This window comes from Eschscholzia californica, unplaced genomic scaffold (genome assembly GCF_041429995.1).
Source record: "Eschscholzia californica isolate CP2 unplaced genomic scaffold, dmEscCali1.0.p SCAF_3, whole genome shotgun sequence".
Taxonomy (NCBI): domain Eukaryota; kingdom Viridiplantae; phylum Streptophyta; class Magnoliopsida; order Ranunculales; family Papaveraceae; genus Eschscholzia; species Eschscholzia californica.
The window spans coordinates 4,644,021-4,652,745 of record NW_028238420.1 but is presented as its reverse complement, the minus strand read 5'-3'; the positions used below and the strand labels follow the sequence as shown (position 1 = coordinate 4,652,745).

Below are 8,725 nucleotides of genomic sequence, written 5' to 3'. Positions count from 1 at the left end.
TACTTCAATATTAGATCCAATATTATTCTCTTCTACATGATTATCTGTTTCTTCATAATCAAGAGTAAGAACTTCATGCTTTCTTTTCTCCCCCTGAAGTTTAGCCTCAGGTGAAAAATATTTCGAATCTTCATGAAAGATAACATCCAATGTAACAAACATTCGTTTAGTTGGAGGATGATAACATATGTAACCTTTCTGATTTGCAGCGTTCCCTACAAATATACATCTTAATACCCTTGGAGCTAATTTTTTACCTTGGTGCTCGTGAAGATGAACAAATGTTACACAACGAAAGATACAGGGAGGTAAATTTAAAATTGTCGGAGAGGTTGTAATATCCGATGGAGCTTGAAAAGGAGTCTTAAACTCAATCTTACTAGAAGGTACTCTATTAATTAAATAGGTTGTAGCAAGAAGTGCTTCTCCCCAATAAGATAATGGCATATATGTGCTTCGATTAACATAGACCTGATAACTTCTAACTAGTGATGGTTTTTTCTTTCAGCGACCCTATTTTGTTGAGGGGTAAATGGAGAAGTAGTTTGATGAACAATACCATGAGAATCCAAATAAGTTTAAAGTTCATGATCCATATACTCTCCTCTGTTGTCACTACAAAGTATCTGGACGTTTGCGTTGTACTGAGTACTAAAATGTTTATGAATCTTCTGAAACAATAACTTTACCTCACTTTTAGATTTCATCAAACACACGTCATCCTAGTATAATCGTCAATAAAGGTAACAAACCATCGTGACCCACCCAAAGTAGGGACCTTAGATGAACCCCATACATCAGAATGTAAGATCATAAAAGGAGTTGGACTTTTATTTAAATTTAGCGGAAATGATGCACGATAACTTTTTGAAAGTGCACAAACATCACATTGAAAACTTGAAACATCGCATTTAATAAATAACGATGAAAATAATTTCTTAAGGTAACCGAAGGAGGCATGCCCCAGACTTCGATTCCATAACCATATTTCAGCTTTACTTTTTATTTAAGAAATGTTCACTACTAATGCTCAACGCAATTTACTAGAGCTTTTAGATACTAAATCCAAGTAATACAACTTTCCTCGCCTTACGCCTTAACCAATCGTTTGCCTCGTCCGGATGTCCTTAAATACACAAAATTCAGGCCAAAAGATGACAACACAAAATAGAGTGGTAGTTATTTGGGGCACTGATAATAGATTATGATCTAAAGATGGGACAACCAAAAAAGATTCTAAGTTCAAGGTATTTAGGACCGTTGGCTATGGTACCAAGTTGAAATTGATCAAGAAATTGTTTTATTCCTTAATGGTTTACAAAGGAAATATAAGACTCTATTTATAGAGTTATATACTAATAGTTTCTAATTTTTAATACTTTCGAATATCTCAATATAGGAACAATATTATATGGGATATCTTAAAATATGAAAATATATTCCAACAGAGATGAACTTAATGACGAAAATTATTTTAGGTTGAATCGTAAGGCTCTGGTTTGACCTTGCGAAGATGACTCCTGAGACAACCCCAGAAACTCTCTTTGCTGGTACATGAGCAACGCAACCATATAGAGTTTATTGTATTTGGTTTTCTATGTGCTTTGTTAGCAAAATTTAATAATGAGATATTCATCACCTATGTCAGAGTTTGTAGAATTGGTAATTTTGTTGACTTCTTTCTGTCAACTAGAGAACAAACATATATCTCCAAGCATGTCTGATGCAAGCCAGTCTTGCAAAGGTAAGGCTTGTTCTAGTCGGATAACCATCTTCTGTGAAAGATAAAAGAAAACGGATTTCTCATTACTTAAAATCAGTACAAGTGATTGGGTATTTATAAATTTCCCAATGAAGAGAGAGAAAGCTAAAACAGAAAATAACAAACTCTAACAGCTTTTTAACTAACTCCCAACCGTCACTTGGTTTCATAACAGAAACCTTCTAAAGGCACCCTCCATATCTATTTCACCTTCTCAGCTATTAGTTGTTCTTGTAAGCTAACACCAGCCTTACACCAAAGGAACTATCTACTCTAACCCCCCCCCCCTCAAGATCAACACCAAAGGAACTATCTACTCTACCCCCCCCCCCCCCCCCCCCACACCCACACTCAAGATCAGGAATCGAGAGGGACGTGAGCTTGGTGCGAAGGAACACAAGTTGACTTGGAAGCAAACCCTTGGTGAACAAGTCAGCAGGTTGATCTTCAGTTGGAATGTACTTGATCACAACAGTACCTAGGGGTGTACTCGAGTCGAGCCGAGTAGTAAGATGTTCAAGCTCGGTTCGTGTATTTGACTGTCGAGCTCGTTCGAGTAATTGTCCAGTTGTTCAAGCTCGGTTCGTATAAGTTTGAAAGAGCTCGAGCTCGAGCTCGCATTGTTTTAAGCTCGTTTATCAAAATACTTCAAATTAAAACTTTCTAAATCATCAAAATACTTTAATGATCATTTGTCACATACAATAATAATGATTAATGATTCATATTCTAATAATTTTTTAATGGTTGATATTTCATGTACAAGTTTCAATACTAATACGTAATTATGTACTATACTATATTATAAGAGTATGTTAAACGAGTTGTTCACGAGTAGCTCGTGATACACTAAAGAATGTTCAAGCTCGGCTCGTTTATGTAAACGAGCTTGATTTTGAGCTCGTGTTAAGCTCGGACTCGTTAATATTCGAGTCGAGCACGAGCAATAGTCGAGCCGAGCTCGAGCAGCTCGTTAAGAGTTCGACTCGTGTACACCCCTAACAGTACCATTAGCCACCAAATTCCTTAAAAAGGTAAACAAGAGAAAAGATCAAAAAAGGGAAAGAGGAGTGAGATTTGGGAAAGTAGTAAATTGAGAATGTAGGGTAAGCTGTGATTATGTGTTACCACCTCATTCATCTCACGTGGGTTCTGACATTTATCCTAGTAACCCTAGCCTTTATATAACAATCCAAGTTATGAAAGAGATTTCTAAAAAATCATGAAAGAACTTCTACTTGTGGGCCTGTGCGGGGGCACATCCCACCCCCCACCATATGCTAGTGAGTAGGTGTAACTTGAGAATATTAAAACAAATAAATAAATAAATAATAAAATATAAATGAAAAGCTTAATAGGATTTACATGGAAAAAATGGAAAAAAAATATAATTGTATTTAAGATGTGGCTGTGGCACATAGAAGTTTTTTTTTTTTTGATGAAGAAGGCACATAGAAGTTGTAAGTGTATAAACTTTTCGTATGCATAATTCACGAATATGGTTATATGCTAGAACCTAGAAGTTACATAGGTGTGTATAAACTTTCGTATGCATGAGAAATGCTAAGTGTACAAAGAATCTTTGACAAGATCCTTGACACGATGAGTCACACGGGGTAAAAGAACGATCCAGATCAAAGTCAAAACTTTGAAAAAAAAAATTCTTTTACTAGTAAAAATGACTCATCGTGTCAAAGATTTTGTCATAGTAGAACTCCCATATTTATATTTGTTGTTTCTTAAAGAGTTAAATCTATATATTATTGTAACAAAGCACCAAAGTTATCTTATCTTATCTTTGCACATAAATGTAGTATAATTAATTTTCCTGCAAAATCTGAGTGCACGCTTTTCGGGAATCAAGGCATGCGCCTCAAAGTGGCGCTTTGTTTTTTCAGAACAAACTGTCGTGAGGTAGAACTTTTTTCTAAATATTGCATCTGCGTCCCTTAATGCAACGGTATGTTACTCCAGGTCTAACGTTGTAATAGGTAATTGAGGGATTATCCTTAAGAAAACCAGAAATCTTTTTCTTCCGACTATTTGCAGGACGCTGGACTTCTCCTGAAATCTTTTTCTTCCGACTACCGACTGTCTTAGACAAAGACCTTGCTGTGAATCCATAAAAAGTTGCCCTTTCAGGTTCCTTCATCCACATTGGGAATAGACACAGTAATACGTATAGGGTCCCGCTGAAACCAAAAATGAAAACACCAAGTAAACAAAAACTCGCACACCGTAAGAGTAAAAGTGAAGAAAGAAACTTAAGACAACAGCTGAAAGCTTGAAAAGATAATAAATGTGAAAACATCAAAACCGGATGTAGAGCCAAGAACTGCTTCTCTTGAATAAGCAAAGAATCGTCATCCATTTGCCTCTTCGGCTCTGGTTCCTGTGGAAGTAAGGGAGCAGCTTCCACTGATGACAGCGGTGGTGGAGAGGCATTCTTGAGGCATGATTGCTGGTGGCATCATTTGCATATGCGTTGGGCAGTGGTAATAGCAAATCTTTGTAGCGGTGATAAAGGTATACAAGGAATAAGAACTGGTTGAGGATATGGGGATGGTCGGTTCACCAAATGAGATTATTGTGCAGAGTTCATATGCATTGACAGTGCTAATTTCCTAATGAGTTCCAAATGTGCTAACTTCCTCTTACGATGTTAGAGGTTCCTCACGGTTCATTTATCTATGTCAACCACAAGCATACCCATGATTCGGCTACCATTTGATGTAATCGCAGCAGATTAAACACTAAATTAGACTAGAAGTAGATGAAAACAAGAGAAGTAAAACAAAAGAAAACATGGAGAAAAGGTATAAAATAGAGCAATGCAACCAAGAGTAGTTCTTGTATATATTTATCAATTGGTCAATTACAAAGAGAAGGAAACCTCTTTCTATAGTGGCCAGAACGACTTAGAGAGTTTCAAAAAATAGAATTGCAACTTCCCTACTTCTAGTCTAACTAGGTTTCGCAAGAACGTATAGAGATAGAAATAACTAAAATACTAAAAGTTGATTATAAACTATCACAATCAAATAATAATACTTATCAAACTATATAGTATCTTGATTGCTACTTACTAATATAGAAATAGTTAGTGCCTTTAGAGTGTGTGCCGGCTACACCAGTATCCATATTTTTTACTGTCTCAAGTCTCCCATGAACTTCTTGAACGTGATTGAAGCTTTCATTCAATCTTTGCTGAACTTGTGGCAAGAGGTTGAATTTCTCGAAAGTCTCTCGTAAATCTCTCATGATATTGTTGAAAGCGATGAAAATCTTCTTTCATTCTCTTATTATGTTCAGCCATTCTCTTACTATATTCCGCCAGTCTCTTACTATATTCAGCCAGTCTCTTATTACGTTCAGCCAGTATCTTATTACGTTCAGCCAGTCTCTTACTATATTCAGCCAGTCTCTTATTACGTTCAGCCACCTCATTCCCAACAAGCCTGGTTGGGATTTGAATATCTGGTCTTTTCTTAAGTCTCTCATGAACTACTCGAAGGTGATTTAATCTTTCATTCAATCTCTGCTGAAATTGTGGAAGGCGATCAAATTTTTTGCTTATTCTCGGAAGAACTTGTTGATGGTAGGGGGAAAGGCGTGCCATCGTTATCTTATTAAGCTTCTTGTACTTAGGATCCATGAGGGAACTTCTCATATGTTCTGCCATCTCATTTACAGAAACCAATTCCCCAGTGAATGGAGAGACAAGAACCCCGGTTGGGGTTCGAACTTGTGGTCTCTCAACCTTCTTTTTGTCATCAACATTTACATTAATACTAAGGGCAGCTATCATATCCGCCTCAACGGATTGAGAATGCTGAAATTGGGTTCTAAATGCAGACAAAACACTCTGATAATATGCATGGTAAGGATCAGAAGATACATTCAAGAAATTGAACTTGGGATTTCCAACATTATTGGAAATAATCCTTCTCTCAAATTCAGGCCCATTTTTAGCAACAAATAGAGCTGTTTTAGCAACAAATATTCTAATATGAGGAGGAAGATGAACGATACCAGCACTTCTGGTAACACCTTGAGATGGTGGAAGAGGATTTCCGTCCGCCTTAAGAGGCAACATGGATGAAGATCCCACCATATTATCTGCACAATGAGAAACGGAATTAGGGTTTTTTTTTTAATCAATGCGAAGGTTTAAGGACGATTAATATGAATATAAAGAAAAGCATAAAATCCGAGCGGAAGGAACCCTAGAAAACATCCGAAAGAACAGAAACAAATCTAGAGAGTCAATTTAGGGCAAATAATACAATTAAGCTTACTTACTTTCGCTACTTCCAATGAATAACGATGGATTCTCTCGAGATATCGGAACAATCATGTTCCCTCCGGTATCTTCTGTCTTTGGAGTGGACAAGGCTAGAATTCTGAGTTCTGACCTTCAAGGAGGAGGGTATTTATAAGGGTTCCCTAGGCGGTGTTTCTTTTTTGCTGAAAGGCAGTTCAAACTTCAAAGTTGGAGGATGGTGTTTATTCCCCCTTAGGGTTGTGTTTGATAGCAATTTGGGGTAAGGAAAAAAACATAGAGGAAACACTTTTTCATATTTTCTATTGTTTGGTTGATGCAGGGAGATTTTCGGAAAATAACTCGAGAATCTTAGATATCTAATAATCTAGTTATTTTAGTAACTTAGTATTTTTATTATAGAGAATTAATATTTTTAACAGTTTTATAATTTTAAGATTCTAGTATTTTGTTTTTAGAAGTTATTCTTTTGAACTTGATTAGGTTTAGGAAACCCTAATGCTATATAAAGGGGGTCTAGAAATTGTTTAAGGCATTCAAGTTTGATCAATAAAGTTCAGTAGTTTTAGTTAATTCTTCTTAGTTTGAAGTTCTATAAGTCTAAGACGGAGATCTGAAGACTTTTTCTGAGTTGTAAAAGTTTTAGACGAAAATCTAATTCTTTTCGGAGTTTTCCGCTGCGTCAGTTGGCATCAAGAGCGAGGTTTCTCCTGACTTAATGGCAGAAGGCAAGGCTAAAAACACAACCTACGACGGTTATCAGAGCATGAAGGTTGCATGGTTAGCATTAGACAGAATACAACATCAATTTGACCAACTCGTGGAGAGGCTTAATACCTATGTGAATGTCAATGCAAACCTTAAGCAGTCAACCTGATAGAAAAAATATTCTCTATATTTAAATTAGGAGTTTCTATAATTTGGAAGAATTTCAATAGTTATTTAGTATTAGGGGTTTTTATCTTTTAGAGTTTCTAAGTAAGTTTCTATATTTTAGAAGTTTGAAGTAATTTAGGAGTTTCTATATTTTAAAGTTTCCAAGTAATTTAAGAGTTTCTATATTTCTAAATATTGAGTCCTAGGTAGAGTCTAATTTGTCTAGTTTTAGTCTATATATATGACTGAGTTCATAGTAGATATGAATATGAATCTTGAAGTTATTAATAAAGTTTTCTATTTGTATTACGTTTATCTTTGGCTGGCCTAGAGAAGGACTTGGGTTCTTATCAATTGGTATCAGAGCAAAAGCTCCTATCATTCGCTTTCGCATTACTTTTATCTTCGTTAGATAATCTCGTTTATGGTACAAACTCCAAAAGAAGAAAAAAAGGAATGGAAAAGCAATTAGGTGAATTGGCCGAAAAGATGACTGAGATGACGGTAAATCAATCATTATTGATTGAGAAGATTGGACGATTTGTCGAAAATAGAGAGATTATGTCTCAAAGAAGTGATCGTTTTAAAGGTGAAAGGTTAGATTTTCCACGGTTTAACGGATCAAATGTGGAATGATGGATTTTTTTGAAGCTGAACAATATTTTGAATTCTATGACACTGCACAAGACCAAAAGATTCAGTTTGCAATCAGTTACTTGGATAAGAAAGCATTACAATGGTATCGATGGGCTAAAAGAGGTAATTATTTTCGTTCGTGGGAAGATTTTGTCGAAGCGGTTGTAGGTCACTTCGGGAGAACGACAAATCCTTGAATATCAAGAAGAATTACGACAATTAGGGTCCATCTTTGAATATCAAGAAGAATTTGCGCGTCTCTCAAACATGGTTAATGGTTTACTAGATAGTTTTTTAGTGAGTTGTTTCATAAGTGGATTGAAAGATGAGGTTAGACTGGAAACCAAATCCTTTAATCCAGTAAACTTACATGTGGCAATGTCTATAGCTAGATTACAAGACGAAAAAGTCTCTTTGAGACGCCAAAGTTATAGAAGTATTGCAAGACCAAACCCCCTTATCAATGCAAAACAACTAAACTCAAGACCACCAATAATACCAAACCGGGATAATAATGAAGCACCCGTAATTCGCCGACTCACATCAGCTGAGGCTGAAGAAAGAAGGAAACAACAATTGTGTTACAATTGCGATGAGAAGTGGTATCGTGGCCATCGATGCAAGACACAAACTTTATTCCTCATTGAGAAAGAAGCAGATAATGAGGACGCAAACAAAACTGAAAGCGAGGGAGTTGATGAAGAGGTATACACACAAGAAGAAGAACATGTGGAGATATCTATGCATGCATTGGATGGCTCCCCTGCACCACAAACCATGAAGGTTCAAGGTGAAATTAAACGGGCTCAAGTTACTGTTTTAACTGATTCAGGTAGTATACATGATTTTATTGACGCTTCATCTCGAAGAAGCTAGGTAATAAAACTGTACTTGACAACTCCTTTAAAGTTATGGTAGCAGATGGGTCAAGAATTACTTGTGAAGGGCAATGTGTTAGCCTAGAGTATAAGATTAATGAGTATGCTTTCACGGGAAATTTTTATATACTGAAACTTGGGGGTTGTGATATGATATTGGGAGTAAGTTGGCTACAAACACTTGGGCCAATAACTTGGGATTTAAAGTACTTAACAATGAAATTTACTATACAAGGTAAACAATTTAGTTTGGAAGATGTAAGAGGAAGGAAAGTGAAGATCGCCAGCAGC

The 8,725-nt window shown here is 36.1% G+C and overlaps 1 protein-coding gene across 4 annotated transcripts; it reads right to left on the bottom strand.

The window, feature by feature from the left end:
* Positions 1 to 3,490: 3,490 nt before the first annotated feature.
* On the bottom strand, positions 3,491 to 6,273 carry LOC147547850 (uncharacterized). 4 transcript variants are annotated; one of them, XR_015238730.1, is made up of 3 exons: positions 6,065 to 6,273; positions 4,080 to 5,881; positions 3,491 to 3,954 (listed from the first exon to the last, which is right to left on the bottom strand). XR_015238730.1 is itself a non-coding variant. In XM_086672065.1 (2 exons), the coding sequence occupies exons 1-2, from the start codon at positions 6,117 to 6,119 to the stop codon at positions 4,956 to 4,958; spliced, it is 981 nt and encodes a 326-aa protein (XP_086528191.1). In that variant the 5' UTR covers positions 6,120 to 6,273; the 3' UTR covers positions 3,491 to 4,955. The 4 variants fall into 4 exon arrangements, 1 of the variants encoding a protein (XP_086528191.1); XR_015238731.1 differs by having other exon boundaries at positions 3,491 to 4,450; positions 4,849 to 5,881; XR_015238732.1 differs by having other exon boundaries at positions 4,849 to 5,881.
* Positions 6,274 to 8,725: the final 2,452 nt, after the last annotated feature.

Excerpts from the sequence above, each read along its gene's own strand:
- LOC147547850 (XM_086672065.1), bottom strand. The coding sequence starts at position 6,119 with ATGATTGTTCCGATATCTCGAGAGAATCCATCGTTATTCATTGGAAGT. Across the intron at positions 5,882-6,064 it reads ATTCATTGGAAGTAGCGAAA|ATAATATGGTGGGATCTTCA; the intron begins GTAAGTAAGCTT and ends CTCATTGTGCAG.